We start from the raw sequence: 18,158 nt of genomic DNA on the forward strand, positions 1-18,158 counted from the left end.
ACAGCTCCTAGCTTGTCATAAATGTAATAATTTCACTTATATTTTTGGGCCTTTGTTGTAAGAGGGATTGCAGGAAGCATCTGGCTATTCTGCTATCTTGGCCCCACCTCCTTCCTGGCTTGTTATTTGATGTAGTACTTTGAGGTAGGTCTCTAGAGTAACTTCATTTCTCAGTTGAGAAAACTGTGGCAATATGAAACCTGGACCTGATAGATTTCTAGCTCTGAGGGAACAGCAGATTCCAAACAAACTTCATATTAAGAAAGGGAGATTTAATGGTAGACAAATGCTACCAGTAGTAAATTGGTCACAGAATAAACTGTTTTTAACAAATGGGGTGAGAAAGTATTTCAAAGGTGACTTTTTTTCCTTTGGGTTTGTATCTTCCCATTTTCTCGTCTGGTAGGTATCGTAGTGCTGTGATAACAGAAATACTGTGTATGCGTGGCTTTAACAAACGGAAATTTATTTTTTCACAGTCTAGGAGGCTAGAAGTCCAGATTCAGGTGTTGGCTCTAGGGAAAGGCTATCTCTGTCCACTCTGGGAATAGTCCTTGTCCCTGCTTTTCCACAGTTCTTCTCAGGGTTCCTTGAAGATCTCTGTGTGGCATCTATCTTTTACCCATTCATGGTTGCTTGCCTAAATGCCTGATCTGCTGTTTTATATCTCAGAAATGATTCCTTAAGTCACACCTCACACTTTATGACTGCATTAACAAAACAAAGAAAGAAAACCCTATTCCCAAATGGGATTACATTCACAGGTATAAACCCATTGCTGTCGAGTGGATTCTGACTCACAGCGACCCTGGGACAGAGTAGAACTGTCCCGTAGGGTTTCCAAGGAGCAGCTGGTATATTTGAACTGCTGACCTTTTGGTTAGCTGGGACTTTGTTAACCACTGCACCAGAGGGTTAGGATTTGCAACACATATTTTGGGGGGACACAATTCAATCCATAACAGTAACATACTAGAACAGTTGCTAGTACTTACCAACAGAGCCTTTGGGCCAAGATGAAGATATCTGACCTTTGAACACTTCTCACTGGAGAATTTGGAATCTTTTGATTGAAGAGCAAAAGGTGTTGGTCACCTTCCTGTCTGCTTTGTCGTAAGCACTGAGTGATTGGAGATGATCATCCAGTAATGTGGTTGAGTGTTGTTCCTCCAGGCCCCATGTGTTCAGTACTCTCCTCACCCAGAGGGAGTCAGTGACACAATTGGGAGACCCTGAAATGTGAGTGCCTTTCCCAGAGATGTAACCTGCTGTTCCCACTGAACATCTTGCTTCCCCAGTAAGCTGGAGTTTAAGAGTAGAAATAAAGTGTAACTGCCTTAATGTGATAAACATTTATTGGGCACCTTCTACATCTTCTACATCTAAGACTTTATGCTTCATGCAGACATGACCCCTGCCCTTGAGGGCTTTGTAGTATACCTGTGGAGATAGGCATGTGATCAGATGGTTGTCATACATGACAGAATATGATTAGTGTTGTAACAGAAGTTCAGAGAACGTGCTATTAGAGCATGACGAGGGAGAAATTGATTCTAAAAGGAGATGACATTTGAAAATTGCATTGGTGTGGGGGAGATGCATTGGAAGAAGAAAAGTTTGGAGGTATAGAAACAAGATAGGAGGCTACTCTGATTGACTAGGTGAGAGGTAATGAGGTAGTTAAGTCAGGAGACACATTGCTTTCAGAGCAAGGCCTGGCCAAGTTTCAGATCCAGGAAGCCCAGGACTTTCCCCAAGAGCCTGTTGCAAGCTTTTTCCCCCTTTGCTGTATTGGAAGTGCAGTAGTAGTCATTGCTATGGATTGTTTCCTCTAGCTGTGCTGATCCCTGACCAGACGCTTTTGCAAGTTTGAGCAGAGCTTGCTATAGATGCCAAACCATAAGCTTATTTCATTATACATCCTGTTTCTCCTATTGGTTGGTCCCTGTTGCTTCTTCATTTCCTATCTTCCCAATGTGTACACCCGTAGTGTAGGTGGAGGAAAGGGGAAGGATATTGGGGAATGCTTTCTGAGGTTTTTCATTTCTCATAGATTATACTCAGGGTGTTATTTTCATAACTATATGCTGAGAAAGGAAGAAATCAGTTGGGTTAAGAGCTGAAGAGGTACAGTTCACTTGGATGTCTGCAAAGTACAGTGAAAGGAACATGGAGTCCAAAGTCCTGTGAATCTAATACTAGCCACTTTCCAGTTCCTCTCTGAGTCCCAAATTTCCACATCAGTAAAACAGAAATACTAATACTTCATCTGCTTTATGGGGTTGTTGTGAGAATTAAATGAGAGGGGAATATGAAAGTGCTTATATAAATGTCAGGCCTTTCAATTAATTAGCAGGCTGCCTAGGGTTCTAAATTTATGCTGATTTATTTTACATTTCTCTTCCTCAGCATTTCCTAGTATACATTGATTTAACTTGCTAGAACAGCAGGATACTGCAGCTCAGTTTGCCACAGCAGTTTTTATCTGTCAGCACTGTAACATCTCCTGTTGATGACTTGGAGCCAATTAAGATAGACTCTACTGTTAGAGGTGGTGCATGAAGTACTCTTGGGTGTGTGACCCTGGGATGCCTTAGAGCCTCTTCACCAGGGTCTTAGTGATTTATATAACAAGGAGAAATAATGGGACCATCCAGCTGTAATGGTCACTCATATTTTAGATTGGGTGGGGTTGTAGGCTTAACTATTCTGTAGCTCTTTCTGAGGAAAGGAGAAGGTTTTAATAAGACTGTGACATGCAACCATATTATCTGTTTAAAAATGTAAGCAGATTAGTTTCTCAAATGTTTAAGTCCCTTTACAGTTTACTTTGAGGTCATTTTTTCTTTCTTCCATCCATCTGTCATCCATCCGATCAGCAGGTATTTATTGAACATTGCCAGGCACTGTGATAAACATTAGGTATACAGTGGTGAACAGTACACACACAGTCTCTGTACTCTTGGGCAAAGGTCCTGTTACACCAGAATAGGGGGTCAATATATAATGACCAACTGTATTAAGTACTTTAAAGGAAAAGGACAGGATGCAATGAGCGAAGGAGTCAGCAGCAGGGAGGTACCGAGAGTCTCCTTGCTATGTCATTAAGCCAGCTGGTTAGGCAGGTTTGGACGTCACAAAGTGTTTGTTGAATATCTATCATGTGCTTGTCACAGAGCTAGATTCTGTACAAAAGAAGTAATCAGGCATAGACATTGCTCTTAAATAGCTTGTAACTTTTGTAGGAAGACCTACACATAAGTGTAAGTGTAAGAGCATAGAAGATGCTAAATTGTGTGCTAGAATCTCAAAAGCAAGGTCCATAAAGGTGGTCCCAGTCAACCCAGACCATGAAGGAGGTGGTACTTGAACGGACACTTAAAGGAAAAGCAAAATTTATATTGGTGGTAAAGAGGGAAGAAATCACTTAATTCAAACAGAAGAAATTGTGAGCTCAAGTTCAAATGCAAAGATAAAAGAAGCTTTTTGGATGAGGGAGCTGAGGGTAATGGGCCTATAGTAAAGAAAAGTTTAATTTACCTTTTTGACTGATTTCAGTTTGCTTTTAGGTAAACTTACCATATACCATCCAAAATCGGGTTCATTTGAAAGTGCAAGTGTCCTTGTCCTGTCAAATAGAGGTATGTGGTCATCCTGCTATAACGTGACCAGTATAAAGGGGCTTGTCTCAAAAAGTAGGGTGGCACAAGGAAGCATGTAGATGTGGTTCCTTTGCCCCATAATCCGTGTTTACTGTGTGGATTTGACCATAGTTCATTCCGTTTAATCTGTTCATATTCCTTTTGTTTGCAATGACTGTAGTCTAGATTGGCCATTAGGTATTATAAAGGGAAGCAGTCAAGAGGGCTTGAAGACAAGCTTCAGGGAGAAGATTTAAAGAGCCAAGAATGTTGTTAGCTTCATCTGGGAGAATGGCAGCCAGATGTCCATCTGCTTCTTTTCCTAATAGGCATCTTCTCTGCTTTATCAGAGGACTAGAGACCCTCTCCCCATTAGATTGAGAAAGGATCCAGATATATAATCTTAATAACCATTTTCTAGTCTCTGCCTACACATAGCTGGTACCATAACTTCAAATTCCTCTTCCTATAAGTTGCTTGTGCCTGGCTAATTTTGTAAAGACTTATCAAACCCCCAGGATATGGGGCCTTAACTAGTTGACTATCACTTTTAAAACCAGACACATTTGTCATTCTATGACTGTCTCATATTACATGCTTTCTAAAATAAGAGAAGTTTTTTCTTCTTTCTTTGAAGCGTGATATAATTGCTACTTGTATAAAATAGCTTGACAAGTGGGCGGATGTAATGCCTACTCTGAGATTCCCCAGAGAGGAGTGAAGGGAGAGTGTTGCAATAAATAACCAGCTCAATGGTGGGTTCCTTTCTAAGTGTGGTGAGAATGTTTGGCTGTGGGAGGGAAATGCCTCTCCAGGGTGTTGGAGTCGGCCTCCTGAGCACCAGAGCCTGTCTGTAGCTTCCGAGACACGTCGGGAGGCTGCTGCACCACACAGCCGTTTTCTGCCCGCTGTTTCCTCCTTCGTTATACGTCCTTTCTGCCTTGCTTGCTCGGCTTTCACCTTTGGTTTTTAGTTGGCGAGATTTTATTCTTTCCTGTTTTAGTGCAGATTAGCCTCATCTAAACTGAATTTTCCACCGCCTGTCTGTCAGTTTCTCGTACTATGGTAGCTTGCGTGTTGCTGGGATGCTGGAGGCTATGCCACCAGTATTTCAGATACCAACAGGATGGATCACCGTGGTGGACAGGTTTCAGCGAAGCTTCCATACCAAGACAGACTAAGAAGAAAGGCCTGGGAGTCTGCTTCTGAAAATTAGTCAGTGAAAACCTTACGGATCACAACAGAATATCGTCAGGTTGGAAGGCAGTCAAAATACTAAACACAGTCGCCTTAACAATGAACTTAAACATATCAAAGATGATAGAGGTAGTGCAGGACCGGGCAGTGTTTCGTTCTGTTATATGAAAGGTCTTCCTATCTGTGAGCAAGGTATGTTTTTCCACTTAGGTAGGTCTCCTTTGGTTTCTCGCAGAAATGTTTTGTAGTTTTCTTTGTATGAGTCTTTTACATCTCTGGTAAGATTCATTCCTAAGTATTTTATCTTCTTGGGGGCTACTGTAAATGGTATTGATTTGGCGATTTCCTCTTCGATGTTCTTTTTGTTGGTGTAGAGGAATCCAACTGATTTTTGTATGTTTATCTTCTATCCTGATACTTCGCTGAACTCTTCTATTAGTTTCCGTAGTTTTCTGGAGGATTCCTTAGGGCTTTCTGTGTATAAGATCGTGTCATCTGCAAATAGAGATATTTTACTTCTTCGTTGCCAATCTGTGTGCCCTTTATTTCTTTATCTTGCCTAATTGCTCTGGCTAGGACCTCCAGCACAATGTTGAATGAGTAGTGATAAAGGGCATCCTTGTCTGCTTCCTGATATCAAGGGGAATGCTTTCAGGCTCTCTCCATTTAGGGTGATGTTGGCTATTGGCTTTGTATAAATGCCCTTTATTATGTTGAGGAATTTTCCTTCTATTCCTATTTTGCTGAGAGTTTTTATCATGAATGGATGCTGAACTTCGTCAAATGCCTTTTCTGCATCAATTGATAAAACCATGCGAGTCTTGTCTTTTGTTTTATTTATGTGATAGATTACATTAATTGTTTTTCTAATGTTGAACCATCCCTGCATAACCTGGTATGAATCCCACTTGGTCATGGTGAATTATTTTTTTGATATGTTGTTGAATTCTATTGGCTAGAATTTTGTTGAGGATTTTTGCATCTGTGTTCATGAGGATGTAGGTCTGTAATTTTCTTTTTTTGTGGTGTCTTTACCTGTTTTTGATATCAGGGATATGCCGGCTTCATAGAATGAGTTAGGGAGTATTCCATCCTTTTCTATGCTCTGAAACACCTTTAGTAGTAGTGGTGTTAACTCTTCTCTGAAAGTTTGGTAAAACTGCAGTGAAGCTGTCTGGGCCAGGGCTTTTTTTTGTTGGAAGTTTTTCGATTACCTTTTCAATCTCTTTTTTTTGTTATGGGTCTATTTCGTTGTTCTACTTCTGATTGTGTTAGTTTAGGTAGGTAGTGTGTTTCTAGGAATTATCCATTTCATCTAGGTTTTCAAATTTGTTAGAGTACAATTTTCATAGTAATCTGATGATTCTTTTCATTTGGGTTGTTTGTAATATTGCCCATCCCATTTCTTATCCGGGTTATTTCACTTGCAAGTTTTTAAGAATCCAGGCAGTACACATTGAACTAGGACGTAGAACAGACACACTAAGCATGTTATTAGGCCAACTGCCTGGATAATCCATGAAACCATGACCCTAAACCTGTAAACCAAGAAACCAAACCCCACGAGGTTTTTGGATATACTTAAGCAGCCTCAGCAACTACTATTTTTTTTTTTTGTAGATGGTTGTAAATATATGTCTTAGTTATCTAGTGCTGCTCTAACAGAAATACCACAAGTGGATGGCTTTAACAGAAAGAAATCTATTCTGTCACGGTCTAGTAGTCTAGAAGTCCATATTCAGGACATCAGCTCTAGGGGAAGGCTTTTTCTCCCTGTTGGCTCTGGGGGCAAGTCCCTTGTCATCAGTCTTCCTCTGGTCTGGGAGCTTCTCAGCACAGGAACCTCGGGTCTAAAAGGATGTGCTCTGCTCCCAGGGCTGCTTTCTTGGTTGTATGAGGTCCCCTACTCTCTGCTGGCTTCCCTTTCATTTTATCTCTTGTAAGATAAAAGGTGCCCCAGGACACACCCCAGGGAAACTCCCTTTACATTGGATCAGGAATGTGACCTGACTAAGGGTATTTATCTGTCAGCTGTGGAAGTTTTCTTATGGACTCTTTGGGATTTTGTATATATAGGATAACATCATCCACAAATAATTTTACTTCTTTTCCAGTCTAAGTATCTTTTATTTCTTTTTCTTAGTCTTATTGCTCTGGCTAGGACTTCTAATACAATATTGAATAGAAGTGGTGAGAGCAGGCACCCTTGTCTTGTTCCCCGTTTCAAGGGGAGAGCTCACAGTCTTTCTGTATTACGTGTAATGTTGGCTGTTGGCTTTTTACGTATATCCTGAATCATGTTGAGGCATTTCCCTTCTATTCCAATCTTCTTTAGGGTTTTCATGAAGAAAGGATGTTGAATTTTATCAAATACTTTTTCTACATCCATAGAGATGATCATGTGATTCTTTTCATTTGTTCTACTGATGTCGTGTATTATGTTGATTGATTTTCTAATGTTGAACCATCCCTGCATTGGAATAAACCCCACTTGGTCATGATGTATGACTCTTTTAATATGCTGTTGGATTCTGTTCACTTGTATTTAGTTGAGGATATTTGCACCTATATTCATAGGAGATATCAGCCTGTAGTTTTCTTGTGGTGTCTTTGTCTGGTTTTGGTATTGGGGATATGTTTGTTTCATAGAACGAATTAGAGTGTACTCCTTCCTTCCCCATCTTTTGGAAGAGTTTAAACAGTATCGATGTCAATTCTTCATGGTAGAATTTCCTAGTGAAGCCACTTGGTCCAGGACTTTTTTTGTTGTGAGGTTTTTGATCATTGATTCGATCTCTTCACTTGTGATAGGTCTGTTGAGACGTTCTGTTTCCTCGTGAGTCAGTTGGGTAGGTTGTGTGCTTGTAAGAATTTGTCCGTTTCATCTGTGTTATCCAGTTTGTTGCCCTATAGTTCATAATATTCTGTCATAATTATCTTTATTCCTATCAGGTCTGTTGTAATGTCCCCTCTTTCATTTCTTGTTTTGGTTATTTGCATCTTTTCTCTTTTTTCCTTTTCAGTCTAGCAAAAGTTTGTCAGTGTTATTGATCTTTTCAAAGAACCAACTTCTGGTTTTATTGGTTCTCTCTGTTGTTTTTCTGTTTTTTATTTTATTTATTTATGCTCTGATCCTAGTTACTTCCTTTCTTCTGGTAGCTTTAGGCTTAGTTTCCTTTTCTCTTTCCAGTTCCTGGAGTTTTCAAGTTAGGCTTTTTTTTTAATTTTTAATTTTTATTGAGCTTCAAGTGAACGTTTACGAATCAAGTCAGTCTGTGACATATAAGTTTATATACACCTTACTCCATACTCCCAGTTTCTCTCCCCCTAATGAGTCAGCCCTTCCAGTCTCTCCTTTCGTGACAATTTTGTCAGCTTCCAACCCTCTCTACCCTCCCATCCACCCTCCAGACAGGAGATGCCAACACAGTCTCAAGTGTCCATCTGATACAAGTAGCTCACTCTTCATCAGCATCTCTCTCCTACCCACTGTCCAGTCCCTTCCATGTCTGATGAGTTGTCTTCGGGAATGGTTCCTGTCCTGTGCCAACAGAAGGTTTGGGGACCATGACTGCCGGGATTCCTCTAGTCTCAGTCAGACCATTAAGTATGGTCTTTTTGTGAGAATTTCGGGTCTGCATCCCACTGATCTCCTGCTCCCTCAGGGGTTCTCTGTTGTGCTCCCTGTCAGGGCAGTCATCAGTTGTGGCCGGGCACCAACTAGTTCTTCTGGTCTTAGGATGATGTAAGTCTCTGGTTCATGTGGCCCTTTCTGTCTCTTGGGCTCATAGTTATCGTGTGACCTTGGTGTTCTTCATTCTCCTTTGATCCAGCTGGGTTGAGACCAATTGATGCTTCATAGATGGCCACTTGTTAGCGTTTAAGACCCCAGATGCCACATCTCAAAGTGGGATGCAGAATGTTTTCATAATAGAATTATTTTGCCAATTGACTTAGAAATCCCCTTAAACCATGGTCCCCAACCCCCCGCCCTTGCTCCGCTGACCTTTGAAGCATTCAGTTTATCCCGGAAACTTCTTTGCTTTTGGTCCAGTCCAGTTGAGCTGACCTTCCGTGTATTGAGTATTGTCCTTCCCTTCACCTGAAGTAGTTCTTATCTACTAACTAATCAGTAAAAAACCCTCTCCCACCCTCCCTCCCTGCCCCCCTCATAACCACAAAAGTATATGTTCTTCTCAGTTTATACTATTTCTCAAGATCTTATAATAGTGGCCTTATACAATCTTTGTCCTTTTGCCTCTAACTAATTTCGCTCAGCATAAGGCCTTCCAGGTTCCTCCATGTTATGAAATGTTTCACAGATTCATCACTGTTCTTTATCGATGCGTAGTATTCCATTGTGTGAATATACCACAATTTATTTAACCATTCATTCGTTGATGGACACCTTGGTTGCTTCCAGCTTGTTGCTATTGTAAACAGAGCTGCAATAAACATGGGTGTGCATATATCTGTTTGTGTGAAGGCTCTTATTTCTCTAGGGTATATTCCGAGGAATGGGATTTCTGGGTTGTATGGTAGTTCTATTTCTAACTGTTTAAGAAAACGCCAGATAGATTTCCAAAGTGGTTGTACCATTTTACATTCCCACCAGCAGTGTATAAGAGTTCCAATCTCTCTGCAGCCTCTCCAACATTTATTATTTTGTGTTTTTTGAATTAATGCCAGCCTTGTTGGAGTGAGATGGAATCTCATCGTAGTTTTAATTTGCATTTCTCTAATGGCTAATGATCGAGAGCATTTTCTCATGTATCTGTTAGCTGCCTGAATATCTTCTTCAGTGAAGTGCGTGTTCATATCCTTTGCCCACTTCTTGATTGGGTTGTTTGTCTTTTTGTGGTTGAGTTTTGACAGAATCATACAGATTTTAGAGCTCAGGCGCTGGTCGGAGATGTCATAGCTGAAAATTCTTTCCCAGTCTGTAGGTGGTCTTTTTAGTCTTTTGGTGAAGTCTTTAGATGAGCATAGGTGTTTGATTTTTAGGAGCTCCCAGTGATCTGGTTTCTCTTCGTCATTTTTGGTAATGTTTTGTATTCTGTTTATGCCTTGTATTAGGGCTCCTAACGTTGTCCCTATTTTTTCTTCCATGATCTTTATCGTTTTAGTCTTTATGTTTAGGTCTTTGATCCACTTGGATGGTGCATGGTGTGAGGTATGGGTCCTGTTTCATTTTTTTGCAAATGGATATCCAGTTATGCCAGCACCATTTGTTAAAAAGACTATCTTTTCCCCAATTAACGGACACTGGGCCTTTGTCAAATATCAGCTGCTCATATGTGGATGGATTTATATCTGGATTCTCAATTCTGTTCCATCGGTCTATGTGCCTGTTGTTGTACCAGTACCAGGCTGTTTTGACTACTGTGGCTGTATAATAGGTTCTGAAATCAGGTAGAGGGAGGCCTCCCACTTTCTTCTTCTTTTTCAGTAATGCTTTACTTATCCGGGGCTTCTTTCCCTTCCATATGAAGTTGGTGATTTGTTTCTTCATCACATTAAAAAGTGACATTGGAATTTGGATCAGAATTGCATTTTATGTATAGATGGCTTTTGGTAGAATAGACATTTTTACTATGTTAAGTCTTCCTATCCATGAGCAAGGTATGTTTTTCCACTTAAGTAGGTCCTTTTTAGTTTCTTGCAGTAGTATCAAGTTAGGCTTTTAATTTGAGATCTTTTTTCTGTTTTCACGTAGACATTTATTGCTATAAATTTCCCTCTGAGTACTGCTTTCACTGCACCTCACAAGTTTTGGTATGTTGTGCTTTCATTTTCATTGGACTTTATGAAATTTGTGATGTCTTCCTTGACCCATTGGTAGTTTAATAGTGTGTTGTTTACTTTCCATATGTTTGTGTATCTTACAGGTTTTTTTCTGTTACTGATTCTAGCTTTACTCTGTTTTAGTCAGAGAAAATACTTTGTATGACTTTTTGCATAATCTTTTTAAATTTATCAAAACTTGCTCTGTGACCTAAAGTGTGGTCTATCCTGGAGAATGATCCATGTGCCCTGGAGAAGAATGCATATTGTGCTGTTTTGGAGTGGAGTGTTCTATATATCTGTTAAGTCTAGTTGGTTTATAGTGTCATTCAAATCCCCTGTTTCTTTGTTCATCATCTTTCTAGATGTTCTGTCCAATATTGAAAGTGGTGTGTTGAAGTCTCCACCTATTATTGTAGTAAATCTGTTTCTCTGTTCAATTCTATCAGTGTTTGCTTTCTTTATTTAGGTGCCCTGATACTAGGTGCATATGTGCTTATTATTGTTAAATCTTGTTTATTAATTGACCTTTTTATCACTATATAGTGTTCATCCTTATCTCTTCTAACAGATTTGGTCTTAAAGTCTACTTTGTCTGACATTAAGACTGCCACGCCAGCTCTCTTTTGGTTATTATTTGCCTGGAATATTTTTTTCCGTCCTTTCACTTTGAACCCACTTGTGTCATTGGGTTTAAGGTGTGTCTCTTATAAACAGCACATAGTTGGATCATGTTTTTTTAATCCATTCTGCCACTCTCTGTATTTTGATTGGAGTATTTAGTCCATTTACAGTTGCTGTAATTACTGATAAGTGACTTACTTTTACCATTTTTTGACTTGTCTTTTTGTGTATTAAGCTTTCTTGGAAACCCTGGTGGCATAGTGGTTAAGTGCTACAGCTGCTAACCAAGAGGTCGGCAGTTCAAATCCACCAGGTGCTCTTTGGAAACTCTATGAGGCAGTTCTGCTCTGTCCTATAGGGTCACTATGTGTTGGAACTGACTCGATGGCAGTGGGTTTTTTTTGGTTCTAAGCTTTCTTCGTCTTTATCCTTTACTACTGCTTGCTTTTGTGCTTTGTTGATTTATTGTAGTGAGCCTTTTTGGTTCCCTTCTCCTTTCATTTTTGTATGTTTTTATGTATTTTCTTGGTGGTCACCATGAATACATTTAACAGCTTGTATTTATAACATTCTAGGGTAAGTTGGTACTAAACTTCAGTAACATACAAGAAATTCTATGTATCATTTCTCCCCCCTCTTTGTTGTTGTTATCACTAATTACATCTTTATATTTCTTGTGCCCTGTAACATAATTTTATCCTTGCTTTTTATATATTTGTTATTAAAAAACACGAAGGACACAACATTTGGAATTATCAGCCATGACTACCTTATACTAGCCTTCATGCTTGTGCATTTGCTTCCCTTTACTAGCAATCTTTCTTTTTATATATTTTTTTATGACTTACTTTCTAGCATCTTTTCCCTTCCACTTGCAGAACTCTCATTAATATTTTTGTAGGGCCAGTCTGGTGGACATGAACTCTCTCAGCTTCTGTTTGTCTGAGAATGTTTTAATTTCACCCTTGTTCTTCAAGGATAGTTTTGCTAGGTATAGCATTCTTGGTTGACAGTTTTTCCTTTCAGCACTTTAAATATATCATTCCATTGCCTTCTGGCTTCCAATTTTTCTGAGGAGAAATCCGCACTTAAATCTTATTGTGGATCCTTTGTATGTGACTGTTTGCTTCTCTCTCACTGCTTTCAGGATTCTCTCTTTATCTTCACTTTTTGAGAGCCTACCGATATGTCTTGGTGTCAGTCTCTGGGTTTTGCCTGCTTGGGGCTCTTTGAGATTCGTGGATATGTAGATTCATGTCCTTTGTTAGATTGGGGAAATTTTCTGTCATTATTTCTTTAAATATTCTTTCCATCCCTTTCTCTCTCTCATTTCCTTCCGGAATTCCCGTGATGCTTATATTAGGTCTCTTCTTGTTGTCCTGTAATTCCATTAAACTGTGCTCAGCCTTTTTGAGTGTTCTTTCTTGTTGCACTTCAACATCTGTAATTTTGACTATCTTACCCTCTAATTTGCTGATTCTCTCTCCTGCTTTATAAGGTCTATTGGTAATACCTTCTATTGTGTTTCTTATTTTGGTTATTGTCCCTTTCAGTTGCAATATCTCTTTTTTTAGATCCTCATTTTGTTCTTGCATTGTTTTCTTTATTTCTTTTAGCTCTTCATCTATGTTTTCTCTTAATTTTTTAATTATGTTTAATGTCGTTGTAGTATATTTTTCCTTTTTTTGATGATGCCTAGGTGTGCTTTTCATCAAATGGGCCATTATTTCTCTGTTCTCTGTGTGTCTTTTGATTTTTTGTTTGGGCATTAGAATTTTCAAGGATGTTAACTTTCTCAATTTTCCCCAGTATTTGGTGTTTTTGCCCACAATACTTTCTGCAAAAAACTCTTAAGCGGGCAGAGTCTTTGGCCTTTGCTTACTGCTTTCTGTCCCTCTCTGCGACATTTCTTTCTCCATTCCTGATGTAATTTGGGTTCAGAAGTTCCAGTTCTTGGTTTTCAACTTTCAGTGTCTCCGAGACTCACCAGAGAACACACTGGTCAGTCTGCCTACAGCAGACGCCACCACTCAGGCAAGTTATTGTGTACTAATCAGTCTGTCCACTGGGGATGTGGTCCTCCCTCTCTCTTTCTCTCTCTCTTTCTCTTTGGTTATTTCTCTCTTTTTCTGTTTCTTTACCCACATTTTTAGTTGGAAAATCTACACCCAGCGAGCCCCCTTCAGGGTTGGCTGTTGCCCTACAGTTTTGCTCAAGGCTTCCTTCCCTGTCCTATGGGGGCTACTTTTATCTGAGCTGTCATTCAGTGGAAGCACAGACAAGCTTTCCTCTGTTTCAGGAGGAGGAGGGGCTGACATACTCCGGGAGGATCTCTGAGAGATCTGTCTTGTTAGTTTCAGAGCCCCAGTGGCCTTGTGGTGATTGGGGAAGCAGTCTCCACTTAATGACCTACTTCCTGACTCCACTGTGGGAAACTTCCTGTAGGATTTCATATTAGTGGACCAGCAGTTAAACCCATTGGGGCAGAGGTTTTCACACTCTGAATAGACCCCCAGGGAGATCTGCCTTGTTGCTGTCAGAGCCCCCTGACCCCCATCCTGTAGCATGTTGGCTGTGGGTATACCCTCCACTCAAGATGCCTGCTTCCCAGTACACAGCAGCCTCAGTCAGCAGTCCTCAGCACTCACTGGAAAGGGGAATAGACAGACCCAAACTGATTCCCAGGGATGTCTGTCCTGTTGGTTTCAGAGGCCTGAGCTATGGGGCACACCAGGAGGCAGGTAGAGTGCTGACTATGGGAACAGACTCCATTGCGGAGGGCATTCTTTAGCAGTTTAAAAAAGCCTGGCAATTACCAGGTGGGGAGGGAGTGTCATGCTCTGATCAGATGCCCATGGAGGTCTGCCTTGTTGCTGTCAGAATCCCCCTAGTAGATTGTTGGCTGGGAGTGCAGCTTCCACTCAGGACTCCTGCTTCCAAGCACACGGTAGCCTCAGTTGTAGTCCTAATTGACCCCCAGTCAGATTTGTCCTCTTGGTTTCAGAGGCCAGAGCTATGGGATGCGCAGGGAGGCAGGTAGGGTGCTGACTATGGGAGCAGACTCCACTGCAGGAGCCTTCTGTAGCAATTCACAGCTGGCTTGCTGGTAAGTGTCTGGGTGGGGGAGGGATTGTCATGCTCCAAACAGACCCCCAGGGAGGTCTGCCTTGTTGCTATCAGGCACCCCTCCCTCCCCACAATAGTATGTTGGCTGTGAGTTTAGCCTCCACTAAAGATACCTGCTTCCTAGTACACAGCAGCCTCAGCCAGCGGTCCTCAGTACCCAACTGAAAGAGAGCAGACAGACCTGTCCTGACTCCCCTGGAGATCTGTTGGTATCAGAGGCTTGAGCTATGGGGTGTGCAGGGAGGCAGGTAGAGTGTTGACTGTGAGAGGAGACTCCACTGCACGGGCCTTCTGTAGCAACTCGCAGTAGGCTTATAGCTGGCAGTGTTCAGGTGAGGAGATGCTGACACACTCCAAACGTACCCCCAGGGAAGTCTGCCTTGTTGATTTTAGAGCAGAAGCTTGGGATTCTGTCTCTTTGTACAGGTAGGGGCTGTGGTGGTTAGGAAAGTAGGCTCCTTTTCTGGAGGTACTTCCCCAGTTTACAGCGAGGACATTGGGGGAAACAATTTTTCTACCATATGCAACTTGTTGATTTGTTGATTCTTGCTGTCTGTAGTTCCCCACTGCTTTCTTCTGCTCCCCAGTTCAGAGTCCCTCAAAGCCAAGCACCGTTTCCTTGTTGTATTTCTTGTATTTGTGAGGGAGGGTCAGAATGATGGTCTGTTTATGCCACCATCTTCCCAGAATCCTTGTATGATTTTTGGTAAGCATTAGTTTTGTTCTTATTTGCGTTTCAGTCCAATCTTTGTTTCCATGTATATGGATGTGTGCACACACGTCTTTCCAATGCTGTATTGTTCTTTTTCTTCACAAAGGCAAATAACCAATTTGACTTACCTTTTTTCAACAATAGTACAATATAACAGAAATTCGAAAGACCTCAGTCATGCTTAATATATTAAAGCTATTGATGGTAACGAAACTCATCTAGAACAGCAGCTACAAATGAGTTAGAAATGAGTTCAGTGAACTCAAACCAATTTGTTCTTTTAGTTTAAAAAAAGAAAAAACACAGAATCTTCCCTTCCCAGCTCAGAGGTGAAACTGGATCTAATATATACTGGCTGCTCCGTCTCTTAATCTTCTAGAAGAAATTGGTGACTTCGTATGTTAAAGATAGATAATGCTATTAAACATCAGACGTCACAAGCAGAATCTACAGGAGAAAAGGGGGTTCATCTAGTAAGGATTTTCCCAGTGCCAAGCTCTTGTATAGATTCTTTTCAGCTTCCTCTTGTATTTAGTCCCCACCTTTTATGTAGTTCTGTGTTTAGTCTTGATGAGTAATTGCTTCCTTGACTCCTGAATATATTATTTAGAATTTAGTGGTGAATTTCTTATGATGGCAGTATCAGGATATTTCTTTCTGTTTATTTTTGGAATAAAAATTAAGGCTAGCTTTTTTTTTTCTTGGGGCTGGAGCAGGTCTCTGGATATACCTCAGACAGACCCAAGTTTGTCCTTAGGAAGATGGTTATTCCAAACCACAGATTCAACTGGACTTTGAATTCCTCATTGAGGGTAGGGGCCGTCTTGTTCATTATTGTATCCCTGACACTTAACCCAGTGCTCTATGTGGTGCTTACTCACTGGTGGGTGAACTAAATTGAATTAAACTCAGATCTCATTTTCATGTCTCTTGTAAGCCTCTCTTCCTTATCAAAGCCCTTGAGCTGTTAGCTATTGAGGTGAAGTGCATCACCATCGAGCAGAGAGCACTGCCAGCGTCCCAAATGGGAAGAATCTCTGAGAGGTGTGTGTGCCAAACATGATATCATCGTGTGCAAGCATTGCAGTCGTTTGCCAAGCAAGCCCAGGGGTAGGCTGCCATTACAAATGTCACATTGACGTGACATTTACAAGTTTAGAATCTGGAAAAGGACTAGCAATGGAACACCCCCTGGCTACCTCATTTAGGGTGGCAGTATCTGGGCCACCTTTTGATTTTTAGACTCGGAAACCACAGTTGTAAACAGTACTTCATATAGAATTTGAAACTATCCCTGCCTCTTTTTCTAGGAAATGATGAGTCTTGGTACCTGGTTCCCGGGGTGCATCAAGAGTGCAGACTCCTGAGTCGGGTCTGATTTTGAATCCGGGCTTTATCACTTACTAACTACATGACCCTGAGCAGGTTCCTTCATCTGTGTTAGCCTCAGTTCCCCATCTATAAAATGGGAATAATAATATCGTTTTCCTCACAGGATTATTGGAAAGATTAAATGATATATTTGAAAGTGTTAAATTCCAGTCCCTGTCTAATAGTAAGTGTTCGATAAAGTTAGCCATTTTTCACATCCTCAGAAGCTTGTGAGAAATTCAGGTTTTCATTTGTTCTTGTATTTCAGAATTACCATATTTTTACGCAAATAATGTACACATTATATGTGTTTTCCAACTGTGCAACCTCCTCGTGCATTATTTTCCTAGGCATGCTACGAGCGTTGTATGTGTGGGCACATTATTTATGTGGGCACGTTATTTCTGGAAAAAACATGGTAGCTGGAAATACTGCTGTTTGCCATGGGCATGTCACAGCACGTGCTTGTAGACTTTCTTCACTTAGGCATTACTGTATCACCATTGTGTACTGTGCATAGGAAGTCCAGGACATAGTTTTCTTCACCCTTCTAGGAAAATTTAGAGCTGGAGTCAGGGTCATGTGAGCATTTGGCATCTCTACAGCTTCTTAGATGCGGAAACCATTTGAGTGTTAGGAATTTATTTCAGTAATAGCAGTCCTTTGATTGACCTCTAACTTCTGTGGCATATTCTAATGCAAAGTGAAGACCTGGTGCTATTTTGAAGTAGGTACTGTGGCTTATTAGGGAGACTCTTTTTAGAATCGGTAACTAGGTACTTGGTTTTGATGAAGTCTTTTATCATGATCTGTTAGCTAATAACAGGCTTTTTGGCACTACTTACATAAAATATAATCTTTACCATAGCACTTAGTTTATTTTCTTTAATCACTTTCAGTGCTGTTAGTAAATTCTCTCAAATGATAAAATCTTTTTTTTTTTTCTCGTTTTTCAGATCTTCAAAGTTGCTGCGGGCGTTCTATGTCCCCTTCCTATCAGATCAATATACAGTGTATGCGAACTATACCATCCTCAAGCCCCGGAAAGCAAAGCAAGTCAGGAAGAAAAGTGGAAGTTAGCGACACACCTGTAGCCCCAAAGGACAACCATCATGTTAATTACTGATTCTACTGACATAATGCCTTTCGAGTCATCACTTGTAGCATTTGTAATAAAGGTCTTCTGATAGGAATACTGGAGTCTGAGTGCTTTGAGCTAGTCAAAGGCAGTCACATTCACCTCTTACCTGTGTCTCTGTTCTGCATGTAAACTTTTTGCAAATAGAGAAAGGTCCTGAAGCACAGGTAGATACATTGCTCCACATCTTATTGCTTTTCTTCTGTTCAAGTATTTACTAGACCGGAAAAGAACAGAATCAACTTACAAGAAGAATTAAAAATCCCTGGAATGGAAGGCTGTGTTAAGCTGCTCTCTACGCTCTGGCCTGCCATCAGGAAACTAGCAAGTTTCTCTTGGGCCATCTGGGCTTTTCCACCAAACCTGTTTGGCAGCTCCTCACAGACCTTGTTCCAATCCTAGTGCTGAAAATGAGTACAGCCTAGTTGCCAACTCACGTGTCCATTTCACCTCCTGCAACACAGCTTTCTGTAAAGCACTTCACAGGACCAGGACCTGGTCCTGGAGATACCTCAGGAAAAAGGCAACCATTTGAGGAACCGTGACCTAATTTTATTATACACAG

General features: G+C 40.7%; 1 protein-coding gene across 4 annotated transcripts in view; it reads left to right on the forward strand.

Moving 5' to 3' along the window:
- ALG9 (ALG9 alpha-1,2-mannosyltransferase) overlaps positions 1-17,642 on the forward strand; it is a 117,188-nt gene extending 99,546 nt beyond the window's left edge. For 3 of the 4 annotated variants that reach the window (XM_049889275.1, XM_049889276.1, XM_049889277.1), the window contains exon 15: positions 17,412-17,621. In XM_049889275.1, the coding sequence (XP_049745232.1) occupies positions 17,412-17,535 (124 nt within the window). In that variant the 3' untranslated portion in view covers positions 17,536-17,621. Of the gene's footprint in view, positions 1-17,411 lie in introns of all 4 variants that reach the window. The other variant, XM_049889278.1, reaches the window with a different exon arrangement.
- The last annotated feature ends 516 nt before the right edge of the window (positions 17,643-18,158 follow it).

The sequence above is a fragment of the Elephas maximus genome, chromosome 7, assembly GCF_024166365.1.
Source record: "Elephas maximus indicus isolate mEleMax1 chromosome 7, mEleMax1 primary haplotype, whole genome shotgun sequence".
NCBI classification, from domain to species: domain Eukaryota; kingdom Metazoa; phylum Chordata; class Mammalia; order Proboscidea; family Elephantidae; genus Elephas; species Elephas maximus.